Source organism: Salmo salar, chromosome 20 (assembly GCF_965601325.2).
Source record: "Salmo salar chromosome 20, fSalSal1, whole genome shotgun sequence".
In the NCBI taxonomy this organism is placed as follows: domain Eukaryota; kingdom Metazoa; phylum Chordata; class Actinopteri; order Salmoniformes; family Salmonidae; genus Salmo; species Salmo salar.
This window is the reverse complement of record NC_138310.1, coordinates 70700572-70724954: the sequence shown is the minus strand read 5'-3', so window position 1 is coordinate 70724954 and position 24383 is coordinate 70700572. Positions and strand designations below refer to the sequence as shown.

Sequence of the window (24383 nt, the reverse complement as noted above, 5' to 3'; positions counted from 1 at the left end):
TCTCCATGGTTAGTCTGTCATCATGTTTAGTGTTCTCCATGGTTAGTCTGTCATCATGTTTAGTGTTCTCCATGGTTAGTCTGTCATCATGTTTAGTGTTCTCCATGGTTAGTCTGTCTTCATGTTTAGTGTTCTCCCTGGCTAGTCTGTCTCTATGTTTAGTGTTCTCCATGGTTAGTCTGTCTCTATGTTTAGTGTTCTCCATGGTTAGTCTGTCATCATGTTTAGTGTTCTCCATGGTTAGTCTGTCTCTATGTTTAGTGTTCTCCATGGTTAGTCTGTCATCATGTTTAGTGTTCTCCATGGTTAGTCTGTCTCTATGTTTAGTGTTCTCCATGGTTAGTCTGTCTCTATGTTTAGTGATCTCCATGGTTAGTCTGTCATCATGTTTAGTGTTCTCCATGGTTAGTCTGTCATCATGTTTAGTGTTCTCCATGGTTAGTCTGTCTTCATGTTTAGTGTTCTCCATGGTTAGTCTGTCATCATGTTTAGTGTTCTCCATGGTTAGTCTGTCTTCATGTTTAGTGTTCTCCATGGTTAGTCTGTCATCATGTTTAGTGTTCTCCATGGTTAGTCTGTCTCTATGTTTAGTGTTCTCCATGGTTAGTCTGTCTCTATGTTTAGTGTTCTCCATGGTTAGTCTGTCTCTATGTTTAGTGTTCTCCATGGTTAGTCTGTCATCATGTTTAGTGATCTCCATGGTTAGTCTGTCATCATGTTTAGTGTTCTCCATGGTTAGTCTGTCTCTATGTTTAGTGTTCTCCATGGTTAGTCTGTCTCTATGTTTAGTGTTCTCCATGGTTAGTCTGTCTCTATGTTTAGTGTTCTCCATGGTTAGTCTGTCATCATGTTTAGTGATCTCCATGGTTAGTCTGTCATCATGTTTAGTGTTCTCCATGGTTAGTCTGTCATCATGTTTAGTGTTCTCCATTGTTAGTCTGTCATCATGTTTAGTGTTCTCCATGGTTAGTCTGTCTTCATGTTTAGTGTTCTCCCTGGTTAGTCTGTCTCTATGTTTAGTGTTCTCCCTGGTTAGTCTGTCTCTATGTTTAGTGTTCTCCATGGTTAGTTTGTCTCTATGTTTAGTGTTCTCCATGGTTAGTCTGTCATCATGTTTAGTGTTCTCCATTGTTAGTCTGTCATCATGTTTAGTGTTCTCCATGGTTAGTCTGTCTTCATGTTTAGTGTTCTCCCTGGTTAGTCTGTCTCTATGTTTAGTGTTCTCCCTGGTTAGTCTGTCTTCATGTTTAGTGTTCTCTCTGGTTAGTCTGTCTCTATGTTTAGTGTTCTCCATGGTTAGTCTGTCTCTATGTTTAGTGTTCTCCATGGTTAGTTTGTCTCTATGTTTAGTGTTCTCTCTGGTTAGTCTGTCTCTATGTTTAGTGTTCTCCATGGTTAGTCTGTCATCATGTTTAGTGTTCTCCATGGTTAGTCTGTCATCATGTTTAGTGCACTTTAATATAGCCTGCTTACTTATTTGAATGTTTGATTGTATTGCTTTTTATCCTGCAGATTTTCTTGTGTATTTAAATTGACTTTGGGTGTCTTGAAAATCACTAAGAATAGCACTGTTGTTCTGATCGTCAGATCGCAGGTATTCTGATCTTCACTGTCCGTGGTGCTGAATCTGACTGGGTAGATTAGTTTGAATGCTGAAAATGTGTTTGCCTCCATTTAAAGGCCCTGTGAAGTCAAAATAATGTTATATCATATTGTACAACAGCTGATGAAACTAACACTGTAAAAGTGTTTTACAAAAATGTGATCAGGGTTGCTTCCTGATAGTTCTGGTTGAAAATTTCGGAGCATGTTCCTCTGCCCAGGCCTTGCTGACACTTGCCAGATCTTTCACTGCTTGGATAAGTATTTTGTGTGTCAGCTAACCACATCATATGTTATAGCAATCTGTCAGTCGATGACACAGTGGATGACTTGGCACACAACCATTGGTTGATGCATGCAAGCAGGGACACATTCTTTTCACAGCACTTCAATGCAAAGTCATTTTCGTAGAAGGTTTGGAGAGCATTTTCACTAACCCTAACCCTTTTCCTAACCTTAACCTTTTTTTCCTAACCTGCAACGTTAATTATCCTAACCTGCTGTTGTAAGTTCTCCTAACCTGCTATGAAAAATTCACTTCGATATTGAAGTGCCGTGAAAAGAGTGTTTCCCATACCTATACAGCACCTTCTAATCAGCAGGTTTGCATGGGTGAGAGTTTTGGCTTTCCATGGTGACATCACCATGTGTAAATTGGTTTATAGACCAATGACAAAGAGAGTGCCAATAACAGCTAGTTTTAATTTTCCCCTCCACACTGACCACTTCCAGACAGTCCTAGCAAAATTCTTGCTTGAGAAAGTTTTTTTGCAAAAAATAAATTTTTGACCATTTTAATCGTAATCTATTACAGTAAGGTACTTAATTGTTACCCAGAAATGATTTGATATTGATATAAAAACGTCTGCTTTGGGCCTTCAACAGATATGTGCACTACATAATCAGAAATCACATATATTTACATTTTAGAATGTATTTTATCAAGGAAGTAAGTTATACATGTATTTTTTAATCTTACTCTTAGTTGCAAATAATTTATTTGGCTGTGGTTCATTTGATTTTCAGCACAACCCTGTTTGATAACCTATAGGATTATAGTGACCTCTTGTGGTAAAATGTCAAACTCACAACTAAACTCATTAAAATGGAGGTTTGCCATACTTTGTCTTATTAAACAGTGCAACATTAAAATTGAGGTTTTCCATACCCTGTCTTATTAAACAGTGCAACATTAAAATTGAGGTTTTCCATACCCTGTCTTATTAAACAGTGCAACATTAAAATGGAGGTTTTCCATACCCTGTCTTATTAAACAGTGCAACATTAAAATTGAGGTTTTCCATACCCTGTCTTATTAAACAGTGCAACATTAAAATTGAGGTTTTCCATACCCTGTCTTATTAAACAGTGCAACATTAAAATGGAGGTTTTCCATACCCTGTCTTATTAAACAGTGCCACATTAAAATGGTGGTTTGCCATACTTTGTCTTATTAAACAGTGCAACATTAAAATGGAGGTTTCCCATACCCTGTCTTATTGAACAGGCAACATTAAATGGAGGTTTTCCATACCCTGTCTTATTAAACAGTGCAACATTTGACTGATGAAATAGCATTCTTCTAAAATTCTTACACTTCTAGATGAGAAATACAAGTCACTGTTCCAATACTGTTTGATTCTGCCATTTTTTAAATACTATTTACAAAAATGAGCGCAAATGTCTGAGATTGAGACACCAACTTTTAACATTTCAGTTAAAAACCCTTTGGATAATTTCAACATGAATTACTTAACATCTATACACATACACACCATGCACATATCAATTAACAGAGGCACACATGCTACAAATAGTTAGTGACAACCTACCAGTCAATTAAATTAGATTATTCAGAAAAATAATATTGTTTTCAGAGACAAATTGCCTTCAGACAAAATAAATGACTGCGTCTGGACACAGGTCAAAACTACTCTGCTGAGCTCAAGTACTCTGTCGAGCTCAAGTTACCAGCTATGTATGATTTCAACACTTACAGTTATTGAGTTATTGAAAAGTATCCTACAAACATTGTTTGAATGTGAAAGTGACCAGGTTTTCTGAAACAGGTGTGTTTGTATTGAAGAACCCTGAGATTGTGGACAGGTGTGAATAGACTGAAGATAATGATGTTTTCCTTTCTCTGTCTTTCGAAACTCAGGAACAGTTTGAATGTTCTTTTATGTAATTTAAACAATGGTATGGATGATAAAGCTGGATCTTTCTCTCTGAATCAGGAGTGCACAAGCCCAATCTGAGAAACCTATGCTATAAACCCTGTCTTCCCCATTGTTGTTTCAAAAGTGGAAAATGCTAAATGCGATAATCACACATAATGGGCATTTCACAGCCAAGACTTCTTGATTCTTCCCATCAAGGCCATGTTGGCCAGTTTAACCTTCACCCGGTCCCTCTCTTCCGGAGTCCTCTTGGAGGGGCACTCCACAGTACAGTCGGTCTCAAAGGAGATGGCTGGGACGTGAGTGAGCAGGTGGCCCCAAGCCTTCTACTGGGCCATGGGCGTGAGAGTCTGCAGGACCAGCCTGCCCCTCAGAGAGTGTTTGAGCTGCAGCAGCAGAGGGTTGCGGTGGTCGTACAGCCCCACAGGGTGGCTCTCGGGCTGGAAGCAGGTGGAGCAAGCGGAGCACAGTACGCGGAAGATGTAGACCCAGCCCAGGTAGTGCAGCTCTGCGATGTTGAGCACAAAGCAGCCCACGCTAATGCTGAACATGAAGTTGAGAAAGATAGTCTTCTCGGTGGCACGTGACACAAAGCAGTCTGTGCGGGTGGGGCAGGGGTAGGTCTCACAGTGGTACAGTTGGGGCACCTCGAAGCCAAACAGGTAGTACTGCCCCACCAGGAAGGTGATCGCCATGACGGAGCGCAGCAGCACGTGCAGGATGTAGATTAGCAGCACCTGGCTGGACAGCTGAGTTGGGTCCTCCCCTACCTCTCCATAGTCCTCCTCTAGCAGGCTCTGCTCCACCCCCTCCCCTTCCTGACCACCCCACTCCTCTCTGTATCCAGGGCAGTAGGTGGACATACCAGTCTCCAGGTTCTCCAGCCCTTTCCTCACCAGCTGCCCAAACACCTTCTTGGAGGTCCGCTCAGCCATCACATGCCCCCTCTGGACCTCTAGCTTCTTATCCTTGGCGATTTTGTGCAGGACGTAAACGATGTAGAAGATGGACGGCGTGGAGACCAAGACAATCTGGAATACCCAGAAGCGCAGGTGTGAGACGGGGGCGAAGGTGTCATAGCAGACGGTGTTGCAGCCGGGCTGCAGGGTGTTGCAGGTGAACTTGGACTGCTCATCGCTGTACACCATGTCCCCTACCAGGGTCACCAGCAGGATGCGGAAGATCAGCAGCATGGTCAGCCAGATCTTGCCGATCACTGTGGAGTGGTTCTGCACCTCGGACAGGAAGTGTCCGAGAATGGACCAGTCTCCCATGGTTTAACCTGGGGGGGATCACAACCTGTCAGTCCACTACTACCTAAAACCTGTAGGAATCATTTAGACACCAATGTTAATTCTATGTAAAGGAACATTTTCTAGTGTTTTGCAAACAGTGAGAGCAAATGGCTTCTTATCTGATCTAAGATGGTTGTATTGCAACTGACAATACAGAAAACCTTTTTATTCTGTTGAATAAATAAATGTTCCAAAAATGTCACTCATTATCTCATAACTTCTCAGACAGCTGTTGATACACGAGACTGATATAGTATGCACATATCAATGAGGGGAATACATTGCAAATTGTAACAGCAGAAAATACTGTTTCCCCCTTTCCCTTTATCATAACAATTGAAAATGCAAACAGGGAAGAACAATCCGAACAAAACAGTTAGAAATCCACTCACCCCTGGATAGTTTGTCTCTTTCCAATGCAAATCTGTAAAAAATGCTTTGCCATGCAGTCCGCATTGGCTATAATTAATATGAGTGCTGTTTAGTGGACAATTTGAACGGTGTTGAGCCTCGTATGGGAGAATAGGCATATTCAGACATATTCAGCCACTCTATCTGAAACTCTCATTGTACTGTGGGGATACAAAGGCAGCCAATGTACAGTTTAACAAAGATTTAAAATACAATGGGAGGCACCTTTTCTGAACAGCCGGGAATAGTGAAACAATAACAGCAGGGAACAAACTGGAAAAGGAAAACAATGCCAATTTATGCAAAGCTTCTGCTCTAAGCCTGTTTCAAAAATACAATTTAGAGAAATGGAAGATTTAATATTTCTCACTTTTCCAGACTATGCTCAATCAATCTTTGAATGAAATGTGATGACAAAGTAGAGGAATCATCCAGCAGTTTTAGGCTTATAGTCACCAGTTATGACTACATCATTTGTCTTTCTCTAGGCCACTAGCCTTAGTGCTGTGCCCCATCCACTTATAGGCCTGACCTGAAACAGAGACACAAATCTCACAATACATACAGTTCACCAAAATTGTCTTCCAGGAACTGTCTGGACTAAACAGGACTCTGATATCCCTTCAAATTGTATACTGAAGTCCCTATAAGCAGCTTGCATCAATTACGTATGGATCCAATCCAAGTCCACAGATGAAACACACAGAACAGGTTGTATCTCCATTAAAACAAGTATGTTTAGAGTCTATCCATCCACTTGAATGTCCATCATGGGATCAAATGTAAAGACCATGCCTCAGTATCCTCCGCAGCATCCGTGTCTCTGCTTCATCATGGTGTGGTCCATACACTGTGGCTCTGGAACAGAGGACATCAGGACCATTACCCTGCAGTTTGTGAGGGCTGGAATGAAATTGTTATTTTGTGTTGTTGGGCTGAAAGGCTGGATTTGGTGTGGTCCGTGTGTGTCATATGTAAACTACAGGGCAGCCAGTGCCAGTGGGCCAAATATGATCAATAACTGAATTATTGATTGAGTTAATCTAAACTCAAATATTGAGGAAGCATCTGGCTTTCTGAAAACATCAATCTGTCAAAGACAAAGACAGAAATTGCTAACTAAGCACTAAGGATTGTCATGCCTAGAGCTGTAGACCCATTGATCATTTTTATAATTTAACCTTCATTTATCTAGGCAAGTCAGTTAAGAACAAATTCTTATTTACAATGACAGTCTACCCCGGACGACGCTGGGCCAATTGTGTGCAGCCCTACGGGACGCCCAATCACATCTGTTTGTGATACAGCCCAGGATCGAACCAGGGTCTGTAGTGACGCCTCTAGCACTGAGTTGCAGTGATTTAATTAGACGTGACTGCTGTGGTAAGTGATTATTAAATAAATCTATGTAAGAGATTAATCACAGTATTACAGTTCGTAGAGCAAGGCCATGGTGGTTATCAGATAATGGTCAAATGGTAGGTGCTGAGCACATTTTTTTTTTAATCTGTAAAATAAATGCATGTTATGCATATGTTGTATCCTAATTGTGTTATGCGTTTGTGTGTGGATGTAAATATTTTCCAATCCCAGCAATCTTCAATTTTATTTGAAGGGGTTGACAAATAGTAGCTAAACTGTATAGAAACAACATATTGCTTTTTACCTAGTGTTTGTGTTGAAGCATAACGTAATGATATATATGGGCACAATCAGTAACCATCTTTGACGATGGCATATTGAAAATGATTTAATTTTATGTCATCTCTCGAAGGCGCTCTAATGGACTAGTTAAGCTCGACAAATGGGGGGCCACATTCCATATAGTACATATTTTACTGTTTGACACGCCACGTCATATGCCATTCAGTAATTTTGCAATACATATATATTAGAAACATGTTTTATATGAATACTATTTTAATACAAGGCAATTTACAATATCTTGATTTCTGAAAAATCTCTAACGTCCCATAAAAGTAAACTGGAAATGGTTCAGCCCGGAGCGTTACAGGAAGTTGTAGGAGCTGCCATGTTTAGCTGCTTTGTTATAGATTCCTTCTAGGTTTCCTGCAGATTTTAAGTGTTGCAATGGAACCGAGCTGGAGTACATTTTTATTCCAGGTAAGTGTCACGTCTGAGTGGTAAATTGGATTAACTACATCTAAATGTTACTACATACCTCATGCATCGTTGCCCTAGTGAATTTAAACGTTGATTTCTAGAGCTATTCAAGGAAAACAACGGTAGCTAGCTAGCTAATATTGGCTAGCCCAATCCGCTAAACGAGCTAACGTTAGCGAGCTAGCTCGCGACATCAAGACCAGACTTCCAGCTGTGAAGTATGGATGACACTCGAAAGGGAAATCTGGTCGGTCTCCCCCATTTTTTTGTATAATGTGTTTCGACAGATGTTTGTCCAAGTTCGCCAGTACATGTTCATAAATCGGATTGGCCCCCAATTAGCTAAATATAAAAAGCAGGCAAAGTGACCATGGCCGCGCGTTGGTTGGTTAGTTAGAAAGCTAGCTAGCTGTAGCTAGCCTCGTAAAGAACGAGAACAATCCCCACCTTCACTCCAGCGGCGAGCCATGCTAACCAACGAATACATTTTCGCAATCAGTGATTTTTGTTTACTAGTTTTGATGCAATTTGAATACATTTCTACCTTTAGCAAATCGCATTACTTTACATGATGTTCACGAGGATGGAGAGGAGGGACCCCTCACTTCTGATTCTTAACTTTCCCCCGTTTTCCTCGTCCCAAAATATGTAACCGCGGGTCGGAGAAGAATTCAGACTATGCAGTAAGCTGCTAGTTAATTCTTGCACTACTGATCATTTGAAACCCCTCTGCCGTATGTCTGAGCTTTCTATTTGGCAGCTTGCAGAGGATATTCACGTCCTTGGTTTTTTGCCTTTGGTGCGATGTAAATTGCAAATCTAGGGATAGTCATCAATTGCCATTGTATTTGGAAATATTTAAATCCAAACGTATTCTTTTTACCCTTTTAATAAGTAAGTACCTGATCACGGTTGTTCAGGAGTTTTAGTATTTACTGATGTGTGGTTGTAACAAGATGTAAAACGTCCGATAACTAAATCGGTCACTTGCGCATATTTAGCAGATGTTATCCCAGGTGCAGTGAAATGCTTGTTTCTATCTCCAACAGTGCAGTAATACCTAACAATAAACACAAAAATAAAGCAATTAAGAAATATCAGGAAGAGAAATGTCAGTCTGGAATATAATATATGATGGTCTGTGTATGGACAGTATATGAATAGAAAAGTTGTACAGCAGCAGTAGTTGTATAGGATGAGCCTTGACTAGAATACACTATATACATATGAAGTGGGTAAAACAGTATGTAAACATTAATGTGCCCAGTGTTTCCCAAACTCTGTCCTCCTCTTGGTTTTTGCCCTAATTCTACACAGCTGATTCAAATGATCAAAGCTTGATGATTATTTGAATCAGCTGTGTAGTGCTAGGGCAAAAACCAAAACGTACTGAGGACGGAATTTGGGAAACCCTGAACTAGGTACATAGGGCAGCAGTCAAAAATATAAATAAATAAAAACAAGACTGATTTAAGGTAGTAAATGCGAAAGCAGTCAACTTGCCAGGTACACTACATTCATAGATTGTAGCCATTATGTAACCATTGAGAATTCATCCACCAGCAGTCACGTGTCAGCTAGAGCTTAAAAATAAATGTCTTTCCATCACACCTGAGGGATTGCATTTGATAATCTAGAGTATGTACAGTGGTGTAGATATTTGAAACGTCCTCTGTCTGGATATGGGACAGCACATCAGTCATCATTTAAAACCCTTTTCTGTTTTCCTTGAACGTGTCATCAGCATAAGGGGAACAGGCTATTTCTCATAGTGGACATGTATGTACCTTTTTTACTGTCCTATGTGACAACCTAAGATGCATAACAAAATGCATTGTCGGATAAATTATTAAATGAATTGGACACTTGACCCTTAAGCTTCACACATCCTCTCAAATGGCCTACTATGTAGTGTTCTACTCCCAATCCCAGGTCAAATGTGAACACCAGTGTTGAAAATGTATGTTTTCAAACCAAGCTGCCACTTTTTTTTTAACCTACTCCGCATAATCATATTGCAGCCATAGTGGTAGGCCTATTTAGTTCCGTTCCCTCAGCTCTTGAGAGGTGCAGCTGTTGCCAGTTAACTGCCGTGAGCCAGGGACCCATGATAATGGTTTTATTTTGTGCTAACAAGGCACGAATACCTGAAGCTGGTGTGATGGAGCAGTGGAGGAAAATGAAAACGAAATAGTTGTTATTTGGAGGCTCTGTTTGGATTCGCTCGATTTGATGAAGCGTCTAATGAGGCTGTGCGTCACTTGTTATTGTTCTGTAGGCATCAGAGGTTATGCTTGTTGGGGGGGTTGTCAAGCTATGCAGCTCTCAATAGTATTCTCGTAATCCTGAATCAGATGAAAATGAGTCATTTCTTTTCTCCCGATTTTAGGACAAACCTACATTTTTATGATTCCTCTAAGACAATACATAATAGGGTTTTGTTTTACTGTTAATGTTAACATTTTATTAACACGCCCAGTATTTTCCTTTTCTTTTGTATTAGTCTTCTGTAGGTCCCATGGTTCCAGGGAATCCACGTAGGGACTACTACACAGGGATCAGAGTAAGTTAATGTTCTCCACAGTAAAATGTCCCTGTAAATTCCCCAACTTCCTTTTCACAGGTTTTCTGCACATGACATGACCCCCACCCAGCCCTTGAAACATAGAGCATAGTGTGTAGTCAGGATCTTAGTCCTGGTTTCAGGGTTAACCCTCGGATCTTGTTGCTTCCCTCATGCAGGTTGGTGCCAGACATTGAGTGTGTTTATCAAGTTTTGTGAGAACAAAAGCAATACCAATATATTTGAACTATTACTGTTGTTTCCGGGATCATACAATAATTTGGGCACTTGTCTGAGCAAATGGCAAGCTGCTGCCTTGGGGCCTCGTTGTCTGATATCTAAACAGATGAACATTGTGGTGAATGAGATTCTCCTCCATTGTAAAGCCCTGCCTCTACATCCCTGACACACTGAACAACAGAACAGGCTGATTTTATTTGTTGACGTTTTTTTGTTATTTTCCACGCCCCACTCCGTTTCAACACTTTATTTTGGAATGACCTCAGCCTTCAGAGCGGATTTGTATCAAAATCATCAGAGCAGCGTGAAGGCACAGCGGGCTGCAGCTCCCTGTGTGTCTTGGTCTGAACACTTTGCTGTCTCTCTCACACAGACATAGCTAGAAGAAATGCTAATGGTAAGAATTCCAGTCTGGATCCAACTAAAGTGTGGACAGAGGACAAAAAGGGGACATAACACCCTGTGACTGAACCGTGTTTTTCTCCCATTCCCCAAAGCACGGCTGCCTATGGTAACTCACTAAGCAGTCTGCAGCGTCCGCCAGCTGAACAGAATCCCCAAATCAGGCAGGACTGGTGTTACAAAGGCCCCCCTGAGGGCCGTAAGTGCATCACTGCTCGGATTTGTGTCCTCTACGGCTCCACAAAAGAGCATAAAGAAAAAGGAACACAATTTGGGATTTTTTTCCGACTCCCCCAGCCCAGACAACCATCCCCTGCCTGCCTGGCTGACCGTATTGGGATGCTTGGCTGAACCTGAAAGCCCAGGGGTCAGCTCTTTAACCCTGCCCTATGGTGATTACGGAAAATAACAAGATCGTCTCAATCGGGGTGTCTTTGGTCGGCCCGTTGTAAGGTTGCTGGTTACAATGTGAAACTCTATTCACACACCAACCAAAAATATTCATAAACCCCCTGCCCCCCCCACCCATTCTTTGGGGGCTGCCGTGACCAATTGGACAATGCCAGCAGCTGCAGCTGTCCTCTGTACACTGCTCTATTAGCTACCAGTGTTGGGTCATTTTTTTGCTACCTTATCAGTTTTTGTTACACTGCTACACATTTTTTTTCAACCACTGCAAAACAATAGACAATCAGCAGCATTTTGGGTAGTGTATGATTATTTGTGGGTCATTATGGAATCATTTCCTAATTTAGTGTGTTTAAAGGAAATATTTAAATGTTAGGTTTTAATGACTGGTTATAGTAGGTTATATGAGCCTGTGTAAGCCAGTGTGATGAATGTGATTCGGGGGGGTGTAAGTAGTTTGAGAGTATGACGCCTCAACCAGCCTGCCCCCACAGCGCCACTTGAAAGTGGTGTGAAATTGCTCCAAAAGGGATATTTATAGCAGATGTGTAAGCAGCTTATTACAACTTGTCCTGAGACACGACAGAAGTTGCATTTCAAACTATTAGCATTGGTAGGTTCTGTTACCGCCATTCAAAACGACACTGAATAGTGAAGGGCCAGTTGCTCATCGTTGCAGATGATACCGTGTTCAGGAGGCGGACATGGGAGGAAATGTTGATGTAGATGAGAAACTACCTGAACTTGTCCAATTGGTCAAAGCAACCATTCTGGACAATATTTGTTTACCTAGGGCACCATTTTTGTCAATATAATGTAGTTTTATGAGTATCCAAAGGTTCCTTGTGGTGCCAAGTCCTGCTCCTCCGTCTTGCATCATATTCAGTTGTAGTTCTGCCGCCACCCGGTAAGGGCTAATATTTCCTTGCGCACCTGTCCTCAGGCGTCCAGTCATATTGTGGATGATCCTGTGTTGGGGTTAGGTATAGTTGACTAACATACAGGTTGTCCCATGCTAGATGTTCTGCCAGTAGAGAGAACTAATCGGCTCAATCACCACAGGAGATCACCTTACATGCAACAGATTTAGATTGAGTGGCAGGGAGCTCTGTGTGTTGATCTCTGAAGGACTCATTTGAGCAGATCTCGAGTTGCGGCACTTGAATACTTTGGGTGTACAATGCCAGATTTAGTCATCATAGTTCAAGAAACTCAAGAGTTTGTGGAAAAGGTCAAGAGACTTAAATCTACAAAGTGAAATGAACATGTTGATTCGTTGTATGTATGCAGTTGGTCAGGTGTATGTTGGTGTACTGTATATTGTTCTGGCACGACACAACTGACTACTTCATCCTCTGCTCAAATCGCAGTTGAAATCCTCTCCTGTCTCTTTGTGATACTGAACAAAAATATAAATGCAACATGTAGAGTGTTGGTCCCATGTTTCATGAGCTGAAATGAAAAATCCCAGAAATGTTCCATATGCACAAAAAACGAATTTCTCTTAAATTTTGTGCACAATTGGTTTTCATCTGTTAGTGAGTGTTTTTTCTTTGCCAAGATAATCCATCCTCCTGACAGGTGTGGCATATCAAGAAGCTGATTTAAACGGCATGATCATTACACACGTGCACCTTGTGCTGGGGACAATAAAAGGCCACACTAAAATGTGCAGTTTTATCACATTAATGCCACAGATGTCTCAAGTTGAGGGAGTGTGCAATTGGAATGCTGACTGTACACCAGAGCTGTTGCCAGATAATTGAATGTTAATTTCTCTACCATTAAAATTTGGCAGTATGTCCAACCGACCTCACAACCGCAGACCACATGTTACCATGACAGCCCAGCACCTCCACATCCAGCTTCTTCACCTGCGGGATCGTCTGAGACGATTACAACTCATTCAGGCCCACCTATGGCAGCGCCCCTGCCCAGTCGTGAAATCCATAGATTAGGGCATAATTTATTTCAATTGACTGATTCCCTTTATATGAACTGTAACTCAGTGAAATTGTTGCTTTATCTTTTTGTTCTTTATAGTTTATATGGAACCTGGAACAGCTGCCTCTTAACCCTTCTCTCCCCTCCTAACCTTTTGTCTCCTGACCCTCGTCCCCTTGTCTCTTGCCACATTCATCAAGGCTGCGCTCTTGTTTTTTCTGAGGGGCTCAGATGTCTGGGCTGGAAATGACTCCCGTTCTATTTCTGAGAAATTAATGGCTGTTCCTCTATTTAATCAATCAAATGTATTTATAAAGCCCTTCTTACATCAGCTGATGTCACAAAGTGCTATACAGAAACCCAGCCTAAAACCCCAAACAGCAAGCAATGCAGGTGTAGAAGCACGGTGACTAGTGAAGACTCCCTAGAAAGGCAGGAACCTAAGAAGTAACCTAGATAGGAACCAGGCTATGAGGGGTGGCCAGTCCTTGTATGGCTGTGGCGGGTGGAGGTTATAAGAGTACATAGCCATTTGGGCCAGATTGTTCTTCAAGATGTTCAAACGTTCATAGATGACCATCAAGGTCTAATAATAATCATCAGTGGTTGTAGAGGGTGCAAAAAAGTCAGCACCTCAGGAGTTAATGTCAGTTTGCTTTTCATAGCCGAGCATTGGACAAAAGGTCCGGGACAAGGTAGCACGTCCGGTGAACAGGTACGGGTTCCATAGCCGCAGGCAGAACAGCAGCATCTGGTCTCCCATCCAGGACCAACCCTGCTTAGCTTCAGAAGCAAGCCAGCAGTGGGATGCAGGGTGGTATGCTGCTGGTTAAGCGGGCATTGTGTCAAGAAGTAGTGCGGCTTGGTTGGGTTGTGTTTTGGAGGACGCACGGCTCTCGACCTTCACTTCTCCTGAGTCCATACGGGAGTTGCAGTGTTGAGACAAGACTGTAACTACCAATTGGATACCACAAATGGGGGTAAAATAAAGGAGGCTGAGACGGGAGGGGTCTGGAGACACTGTAGCCCCGTCCAACGATACCCCCGGACAGGGCCAACCAGGCAGGATGTTACCCCACCCACTTTCTGTGCTTCCTTTTAGAATGCTGCATTCATGCTGACAGGGCTGGGGTTGTAGTAAATGGGCTGACTGAATGGCACTGGGGAAGACTTACAATAGTGGTATAATTTGAGCGACATCTTTTTGAGCCTCAACGTCACCCACAAGGCTACCCTTAGATGTCACCAGAAAAGCATTTAGATAGTATAGCTTAGTTCATGGAATTTGGCAACCGCATCTGGAAATGGAAACTGACATTCAAATGGACTCTTCAAAGAAGAAAAAGGAATAAAGTTGTCATACTCTGCTCAGTCCTTTTGGAGAAATGGGAAATCGTGTTGCTTTCTGTTTTTACTTTCATCCCCATCACTAGATTACAATTGTAAGCACATCTTGGAAACAGTGGTAGTTCTGCTGACAAGGCAGTCCGTTTCAGCTCTTGAGCAGTTAGAAACAGGTGTCTCTCCTTCTCTCTCCCCCACCCCCACCCCGCTGTAGTAGCTTTGAGGGTGTGTGACTGTCTAGACTGTGTACTGATGTGCTTCTGCATGGCTGTCTTTGTGTTGTCCTTCCAGCAGGCCAATGAAGCCCTGCATCACCAGCACCAGGTGGCCCAGAACAGCTTGCTGCCTCTCCTCCAGTCAGGAGGACCAGAACCTGTGGACCAGAAGCCTGTGATGCCCATCCTCCTGGACCAGAAGCCCCCGGTCAGTGTCGCTGAGCTCCTCAAGGACAATGTAGCCAGCGGGACGGGGGGAGGCGGCGGAGGTGGCGGCAGTCCCGTTGCAGTGGTGAAGAAAGAGCCCAAGTCCAAAACACCTTTCATCTGCGGCTACTGCAACAAAGCCTTCCGGGACAGTTACCATCTCAGACGGCACGAGTCCTGCCACACGGGCGTCAAGATGGTGTCCCGTCCCAAGAAGACACAGACGGCGCCCACAATGGTGCCCATGATCTCCACAGTGCCGCAGCGCGAGAACAGCGGCGGCCAGCCCTCTTACATATCCACCATCGCTGGCATCCTCACCACGGCAACCACCTCGGCCTCCACGGGCTCCAGCATCATGTCTCCCACCATGGTGCCCCAGCAGCATCAACATCATCAGCAGCATCAGCAGCAGCAGCATCAGCAGCAGCAGAGCCAGCCCAAAAAGCCTGCCAAGCCAGTGAAGAAAAACCACGGCTGTGAGATGTGTGGCAAGGCCTTCCGAGACGTCTACCACCTGAACCGTCACAAGCTGTCCCACTCAGATGAGAAGCCCTTCGAGTGCCCCATCTGCCAACAGCGCTTCAAGAGGAAGGACCGCATGACCTACCATGTGCGCTCACACGACGGGGGTGTTCACAAACCTTACATCTGCTCTGTCTGTGGGAAGGGCTTCTCCAGGTGCGTGGCACAGTTCAACTTATTCAACTTTCCCTTTTCTTGTCCACTTACAAAATGCTGAGTAGTCCATAATGTTATTGTCCATAGCACATGATGTTGTAATTGTCAATGCATTCTGAGAGTGAATTTATTATGTGTGAGGTTAGTTGGAATTTCACACATTTCTTACCATTACCACCGCCCTGTGAAGGTGATCCCCTTTCCACTGCTTCCATTTCAATGGGCCTCTAATATATTTCCTTATTGTGGGGTTGAAAAGCAAGAGGGCAATATTACAACTTCCCAAAAGTCGTCTTTATTCAGAATCTGATACATTTATGTACAGGATACGACGATGTAATAAAATGTAATAAAGGCATAACGGGCTACAAGAGGGCAGATTGTTTAGTGGCTCTGCACCTGCTGAAGACTAACTATGTCAAATGCAGCCCTACATGAATATGATATGGATGATGGCATGAAAGTCCATGGTGGGCTTGGTTGGGGAAAACATTACACTTGAAATTGATATTCAGTGGTCAGTAGCCAAATAATTTAAAGGTGTGATGAATTGGAATGTTGGAAATCCCCACTTGTTGGAATGTAATTGAGTTGAATTGGACTGGTTAATCAGTCTCAATTGATAGGCTGTTAGGACCAGTGCTTTGCATACTGATGTTTCCACTATGATGCTTTAATACACCTTCAGACTATGTGCATTATGAACAATTTCCACTTTGAATGAAATTCCCCAAGCAAAGAACAATAAGTGTAGAATAATTTCAATGCCTAAAATCATATACCGGAAGGCCTATTTATATGCTATCTCTGAGACATTGTCCTTTAATTGTTGTTCTGGACCACTTCTTGTTTGTGTGTAGCTTTATGAAGCTTGGCCATTATTACTGATGCCCCACGCAGCTTCCGTTCAGACCCTAGTACTGGCTCATGACATGCAAGCAGTGCCCCACCATGTATATAAACAGTATCTGGAGCTTTGCGTGCGTCACAGCAGTCCCTCGTGTCCCCCCTCTCAGGGATGTCAGCACGGGACAGGGAGACTGCTGCAGGGGCCAGACAGCACCAGAAGAGATGGTCCTGGGTCTCCAGTGTCACTCCTGCAGCTCCCAAGGCCAATGGTAGTGTTCTGACTCATTGACTGGTCTGATTTCTAGTCATCAATTTAGCGCCTCTCCCTTTTGCTATTTCCAATATTGGAGAGCACATGTCTCTTCACCCCAACCCCTTCAGACATCCATTAAGTTGTCCGTCAACATGGTGGTGTGTTTCTGAGCTAAATTATTAGCAACTAGTGAAGTGAAGGATATTGTATCATATCTAATGACTTGGTGCGAAGTAACATCTTACTCTTGTGCGGCGAGAGGTGCATGTTCATTTTCACGTTTGGCAGTCCTGAAAAAGGCTATTCCCCCTCTTAAACGAAGGAGTGTTGTGTTGGAGGGGAGATATGAGCTTTTCAGCTCCACTGCACTCCTGAGGAGATGGGATTGGACTCCTGCTAGCCATCACAAAAAGCCTGCTAGTGAGAAACCGCCTCCTTCGAGACTTTTTCAAGCCACACTCTCCTCTTTTGTTGGAGGGGAATTCTCTGGCTGTGTTTGTTCAGTAGCAACATTTCACTAGTGCGGCTTAGTGGGGGCAGAGGAGGAGAACTGAGAGACACAGTTGTGGTTGCCATAACATTGTCTTCTTCAGGGGTATATTGTAGAACAGGTATGATTTTCTGTCATGTTGTTGGATAGAGTTCTAGCTAGATTTTGAAGTGTCTAAATTCCATCTCTGGTAATTTTTTTTGGTGTGGCTCAACTGAATAACTTTGTTGCAAAGACATAGATTATTACTCTGGGAGAAGGAATGCTTGTGTCCCATGGGTCAAATATGGGCCTCCATGAGACTAACATTCATTAGATAAAACATCTGCAGAAATAGCCTTCGATACAATTTGCATAATTTAATTATTAAGAAATGACAGTGGGTTTAGAGACAATTTGTCATTTGCCTGCCACCTTTTGTTGGCCCATCTGTTAATTTAATCACGTGTCAAAGGTGTAGTAGTGTGTGCAGCTACTGTCAATGTATGGAGTGAATGATAAAACTGTTACCGGTATTGTAGCTACTATACCAGGTTTTAAAGAGCCTGTGCTCTTCTGTGTCCTCTCTCCCCCTGCAGGCCTGACCATCTGAGCTGTCATGTGAAGCATGTTCATTCATCAGAGAGACCCTTCAAATGCCAAGTAACGGTAAGGAGCCAGGCATCCTCCTCCGGGACGCCACCCTCCCCTGTTTATGTTCACGCCTGGTTTGTTGGATTAAGGATATGATTAGAATGCTATCTCCCAATTGTAAATTAGTATAAAATATTGAATCTCCCCTGAGTCTTCAGGATACAGACTGTGTACACACAGACAGACAGATTGAGATTGTATCTCTTCTAATATCCCCTCAATGTCCCTGTATACCTCCGCAGGCCTGCACCTCTGCTTTTGCCACCAAAGACCGCCTGCGCTCCCACATGATCCGACACGAGGGAAAGGTGACCTGCAACATCTGCGGCAAGATGCTGAGCGCCGCCTACATTACCAGCCACCTCAAGACCCACGGCCAGGCCAGCTTCAACAACCCCTGTAATAAAGGTATGCCAGGCAGCCTCCACCACTCCCTCCCCTAAGCCACACCTAGCCTGGGGTCCTCCAGACCTAGGTATTAAATCGTATTTGTATTCTTAAAAATAATTTGGGTACTTATTCCGTCCTCATCTTTATGCTGAAAGCACCCCAGGCCTTGTTGTTCAGTGCTATACACAATAGGAAAGCACAAAGCACTTTGTCAGGTTTGTCATGCGGGGTGTAATCATTCCGATTCTGTAGCTAAATATTTCTTAAATGGAAGCAAGCGGAATGAAACGTGGATGGACCTACCAGAATTTGTCTAATAGAAACTCTTGTTTTTATCTGTTTGGTTCTTAAACGGTTTCCGTAATGAGTACACCCCAGGTTTCTGAGGTTGTCGTCAGATTTCAGATTGTTTTCTCCAGTCACAAAATCATAAGAGTGGAAAGTGACTCATGTCCGGCTGTATTTGATTCCAATATATATTTGGGTCAGGATAAAGAATGTTTAGGAATATGCCTACTTTATCTTGGCCGTTTTCATGGACATTCATCTCCTTCAGTGCAGCACCACAACAAATTGACTTACAGATTCAAATGTACTTCACAACAGTCCACAACTGACTGTGTGGTTACCACTCATTCATGGATTGATGTCATGATAATATCAGTGTGCTGGGCCCACCTTCAGGCCAGTCTGGTTACCACTCATTCATGGATTGATGTCATGATAATATCAGTGTGCTGGGCCCACCTTCAGGCCAGTCTGGTTACCACTCATTCATGGATTGATGTCATGATAATATCAGTGTGCTGGGCCCACCTTCAGGCCAGTCTGGTTACCACTCATTCATGGATTGATGTCATGATAATATCAGTGTGCTGGGCCCACCTTCAGGCCAGTCTGGTTACCACTCATTCATGGATTGATGTCATGATAATATCAGTGTGCTGGGCCCACCTTCAGGCCAGTCTGGTTACCACTCATTCATGGATTGATGTCATGATAATATCAGTGTGCTGGGCCCACCTTCAGGCCAGTCTGGTTACCACTCATTCATGGATTGATGTCATGATAATATCAGTGTGCTGGGCCCACCTTCAGGCCAGTCTGGTTACCACTCATTCATGGATTGATGTCATGATAATATCAGTGTGCTGGGCCCACCTTCAGGCCAGTCTGGTTACCACTCATTCATGGATTGATGTCATGATAATATCAGTGTGCTGGGCCCACCTTCAGGCCAGTCTGGTTACCACTCATTCATGGATTGATGTCATGATAATATCAGTGTGCTGGGCCCACCTTCAGGCCAGTCTGGTTTGTTTGTTGTTTGCACATGTGTGGTGGTGTTGACAAGGATCTCTGCTGACAGAAATGGATAGCCTGTAGCAAGGAATCTGTTAGATGGTCTAAATTTAAAGGGCTTTGCTCGTTCAATTCATTTGACGCACATAGCAAACTAGTGCAGCAATTCGAGTCATTCAAATGCGATATGCGACCCGACCAAACATAATTTAATATCCTCTCATTAAGTGTTGATGGGTCTGTGTGTGCGGTTTTCTAACTCAGTGGGTATCTTGTTTCTGTCAGCTCTTGAAATTGAGGTTCATGATGTCTGCTCTGTCATTGGTTTGTCAAACTTCCACTCACTTATGGGTGTTAAGTCCAGTTTGGAAGAATAAGATCGATCTGACGCATTTTTCATAGGACTGATCACTCTAAAATAGCAAGGGCTATTGTTCAGTAAACCCTTGTCATTTTATACAATGGGTATGCATATGATACAACAAATCACATTTTTGTTCCCACCAGCTACGACACGCTATAAAGATTTTAGTACTTGGTAGAAGGCCATTTGATTGGCCGTTCGTGTATCTAACCCAATGAATGACCTGTACACCCCTATGCCCTGCTGGGACGCAGGCCCAAATGATGCCCTGTCCCAATCAGTCCTGTCAATAAATGTAACCCCTATCTGTCTGTATCTCTGAATAGGGCTAAGTGACTGGCAGTGGAACCACCACTCAGGGATACGAAAAGGTAATCTAGTAACTAAAGCTGAAACCCATCCCGATCCCAACCCCTCCAAATTTGAAGCTGTCTATTCTTACTTATGCATTGAAGTGGCCCATTTTCCACTACAGATCTGTCTTCTAGCCTAGCGTGTAGCTGTAGTGGTTTTCCAACCAAGTCGTTGCAGTTGCTTGTGTGTTTTTGTGTGTTATGGTTATTCAGGTATCAGGGTTTTATTTCATTAAGCTGGATCAATAAGTTAGCTAGCCAAATAACTTTGATAAACCTTAAATTACAACTCAGAAGGTTTAAGTGGAATATGGATTGTTGAAGGTATTGAGTTAATTATACCATACCATTTCAAGTTGACTATAGTATGAAATAAAGTGTTTATGAATATTCGCTGAAAGTTAGCTGGCTAGCACATTGATCCTGCTTTTTGAATTGCCCCCTCAGGTGAGTTGACGGTAGGAGAGATCTTAAATAACTCGTTCCAAGTCCTTATGGACATCTCTCGTTTTCAAGGTAGGTTCATAAGAATCCTACCATTTTGTTTTATCATGTCTAATCATTTTAATGTGTGTGTTGACTGCTGCAGTGACTCAAACCTCGGCCCCTCTAACCCTGTGGAGTTTGGGGTTATCCTAAATGGTTTGTAAGGAACGATCATCCAGCTCATTCTGTCTTTATTTCGCTCCTTCCCGCCCTCTTGTCTTTCCTCAGACTCCAACAACGTGCACAACTCTGGCTCGGCGACACCTGTCACCAACTCTGCCGCCATCACCTCGGCGATGAACCGCGGCAACGCCAGCAACCCGGTAACCATCGCTGCCCAGATGAACATCACCACCAGCACGGTCAACATCACCTCTCCAATCAACCTGCAGCACCCAGTGACCATCACCGGGCCCATGAATATAGCCCACCCTGTGGCCATCACCTCTGGGATGCCCATGAATATAACCGGGCCTCTTAACATCGCCATGCGGCCCATGGATAGCATGCCTTTTCTCTCCCAGGTCCTGCCTTCCTCCCCTCCCTGGTAGTAACCCCTTCCCTGGCCCCTGGTTAGCATCTCTTTATCAACCCCTCCCACCTCTCTGCTTCTACCCCCAAACCACCACCTCTTCCTCCCTTACTTTAGCAGACCTTCCTCCTTACCAGGAGTACTATAGATGATGTAGTAGAGCAGAGGTGTAGTATGGGGGGCTAGCTGGACGCTGTACCCGTCTGTCTGGCTGCAGTTGCTGCAGCAGTGAATGCAGCATGATCAGAGGTGGACTGGCCAGCCCCTGTAGATGCTGGTGCATTTTATTTCCTTTAACCGCCGGTAGGAGGACAGTCCTGGAAGGCATGTGAAGTCTCAAAAGGAGAAATGGAGCTTTTGAATGATGCACCAAGTGGATGCCTGACGTAAACAAACGAGTTATGCCTCGCCTCTTGCGTCAGAACATACCTGCACATTTGGCATTGGAATGAAACTGTAACAGAAATGTATTGCTGGTATTAATGTTTTTTAAATGCTCTCTTACAGAGCACATGGTTTTTATATTTGTTTTCCTTTGTTATTATTATAGCCTGCTAATCAGTATTTAATAGTTGTAATAATTGTAAGGAGTAAAGTACAACAAAAGGGACAAAGGCTACCATTTTGCAGGAGGGTGATTTTTCTGGATAATTTTTAAGGCACCACAGTTGTACCTTAGGCCAATGCCTTTGACTTCATAATGTGAGCTCTCCCAGGTCCTGTACATCTCTGGAAAACATTCACTTCTCACTGCTGGATACTGTAAACCCATACATCATTTTTTTAGTTGTGTTTTATATGAATTCACAAAGTAGCCGGAGGACATTAGTGGTAATGTTACAGGAACACAAGGAGGAAATGTCTGGCACTGAAAGCATATCCCCGGGCTAATGTCCTGAAAACAGCAGTATTATCAACGATCAAAATGTTTAGTGTTGGCTGAGAGCCCTGTTAATGTAGAGGCTACCATAGCCACCTAGTGGCACAGTAGACACTATGCTGAAAAAGTGGTCCCAAAGTTCACCTTTTAATATTTTTGTGAATATAGTCATGTTGGGAGAGGTTTTGATAGGGCCATTTTATCCCCCTCTTTTTTTGATTGCTAGTTTAGGATCCTATAAGTATGAACTTCTACTCAGGAACCTTACTGAGAGTAGCCCAATCTTTTGATGAGTAATAGGATCAAATCAAGTTTAACATGCAATCTTCCTTGACCTTTAACCCTTTCTTTTGTAAATATTAAAACACACAATTATTTTGTCTTTGCCTGTCAGAAAAAAAAATAGTAGATATCCTTCAACACAGGTCAGAGCTGCAATTACTTTGTCATTGTCGATACGGCCGTCCATTGGACTACTTTTGCATAGTTTACTTCCAAGGTTAGCTTAAGGTTTTTCTGTCTCCTGGGGTCCTTTTTGTTATATTACTGTAGAACCAAAACTGCCATCTGGAGCCTGAGGTGCCCTGAAAGAGAGTGGAAGCAGAGACTAGAGGCTGTATCCACTACATGTGTTCTAGAAGGATCAAAGGTTATAGGTCAAGGGTCACAGGGCTGCTTCCTCCCAGTGCCTACTGGCTCTGCCTAGGCCTACGTTTAGTACACAGGCCTCACTCAATTGGCAGGTACTCTTAAAGAGCTTGTGTAGCTGACATGACACATTGCCCAAAAATCAGGCTGTATGGGTTTGGTAGGAACAGGCAGTGCATTCAAATGTTACTGGTGGACACTCTTCAGAGACTTGTGGCCTCGCCTTCCTTGTGTCGGTCTTGGGAGCGGCAAGGTGTTTGAGGCCTTTGATAGTATTGTATGCATGCCAACACAGTGCCCCAAGGGAATTGCTTGAATCTGGAATAGAATGGTGGCGTGGTCTTGTTGCCATTTGGATTCCCTTTCCATCGATGTTGCATGTGGACGTCTGAGCTCGTCCAAGTTTGGATTTAGTTTTTAAAAAACTGTCATTAGAAGGCTAGTAACATTTTTTTCTTTTTTTTACTGAAAGAAAACACTACAAAAAAATAGTTTAAGTATGTGTGTGTTGTCCTTCCGCAGTGGCCGTAACTAGTGTGCCTGACCTGCTTTGCAACAACACTATTCCACACTTCTGCTTCCTCTTCTAGATATGATGCGTGTTGGACATAGACTTAGACAACACTAGTGCCCATTTTAGCATGGGCAGCACCAATGAGGACTTTTTGAAGTAGTCAACTGCGTGGGACTTCCTATGGGTTAAGAAAGGATCACATAATTCCATCCAGGTCATCAGGAGGGATCAGCCAATGAATTAAACTAGTGAGGAAACATTCCTTAACTGCAGATGGCAGTAAATCGCCAACCTTGGATTTATACCTGTTCAAACAACACTCTTGGTGACAGTATGCACCCTTTTTGTTTGTTTGCCAACTCATGGAAGTAATAGAAAATGGACTATTTCAAAATGGAGATGGCCTCAATGGCGCTGCCTGCGCTTTCGCAGATGTCATGTCTATGGTGATGGACTTGTTTTGTGAAGGAAGCCTTAACTGTTCAGATGGATAAGAGTTAGACAGCCCCCTCAACCAAATTGAAATGTTGTGATATGTTTTTTTAAGTATGATGAACACTGAATAAAGTGTTTTGTAAGTAACATTCTGTTAACATATTTGAGAACATGGTCTGTTTTTTTTTTATAGGGCCATTACTCTTATGCATCAGTTTATTTTTAACCAAATGCTTTTAATTTGTTTGCAATGACACTACTTTTCTTTTTTAAATGCAATGATTCGTTTGTCTTAACTTTTGAAGTTGGTCTGATCTCATGTTTCTCTGAATTGGGAGATCTAGGAGCCCTGTGGAGGCTGCTGAATGTATATCTTTGTACAAAACCATTTAGTTCAGAGGTCATGTTAGTTATGATAGACACATGCAAGGGGAAAAAACTAGAACCTTTTATAAATCTTTTTGTATTAGAACATTAACAATGGTAATTTTGTATATATGAAGACTAGGCTTTCTGATTAGCAGGAAGGTAAAACATTCCTACATTTTTAAATGTCGCAAGAATAATTGTAAACATATGCGCAATGTTTTTATGTGCCTTTATTTGGGTTGTCTAAATAAAATAACTATAAAACATGA

General features: G+C 42.9%; 2 protein-coding genes across 6 annotated transcripts; one reads left to right on the top strand and one right to left on the bottom strand.

The window, feature by feature from the left end:
* Nucleotides 1-3342: 3342 nt before the first annotated feature.
* Nucleotides 3343-5111, bottom strand: LOC106581261 (gap junction delta-2 protein). Its single transcript, XM_014163211.3, has one exon. It carries the CDS (start codon nt 5054-5056, stop codon nt 4109-4111), a length of 948 nt encoding a protein of 315 aa, XP_014018686.1. The 5' UTR covers nt 5057-5111; the 3' UTR covers nt 3343-4108.
* Nucleotides 5112-7491: 2380 nt separating this feature from the next.
* Nucleotides 7492-24383, top strand: LOC106581258 (vascular endothelial zinc finger 1). 5 transcript variants are annotated; one of them, XM_014163203.3, is made up of 8 exons: nt 7492-7612; nt 10116-10175; nt 14805-15616; nt 17787-17856; nt 18084-18249; nt 20224-20268; nt 20698-20766; nt 20965-24383. In XM_014163203.3, exons 1-8 carry the CDS (start codon nt 7580-7582, stop codon nt 21285-21287), a joined length of 1578 nt encoding a protein of 525 aa, XP_014018678.1. In that variant the 5' UTR covers nt 7492-7579; the 3' UTR covers nt 21288-24383. The 5 variants fall into 5 exon arrangements, with proteins under 5 accessions (XP_014018678.1, XP_014018681.1, XP_014018682.1 ...); XM_014163206.3 differs by lacking the exon at nt 20698-20766; XM_014163205.3 differs by lacking the exon at nt 10116-10175 and having other exon boundaries at nt 7497-7612.

Excerpts from the sequence above, each read along its gene's own strand:
- LOC106581261 (XM_014163211.3), bottom strand. The coding sequence starts at position 5,056 with ATGGGAGACTGGTCCATTCTCGGACACTTCCTGTCCGAGGTGCAGAAC.
- LOC106581258 (XM_014163203.3), top strand. The coding sequence starts at position 7,580 with ATGGAACCGAGCTGGAGTACATTTTTATTCCAG. Across the intron at positions 7,613-10,115 it reads GGAGTACATTTTTATTCCAG|TCTTCTGTAGGTCCCATGGT; the intron begins GTAAGTGTCACG and ends CTTTTGTATTAG. Across the intron at positions 10,176-14,804 it reads ACTACTACACAGGGATCAGA|CAGGCCAATGAAGCCCTGCA; the intron begins GTAAGTTAATGT and ends TTGTCCTTCCAG.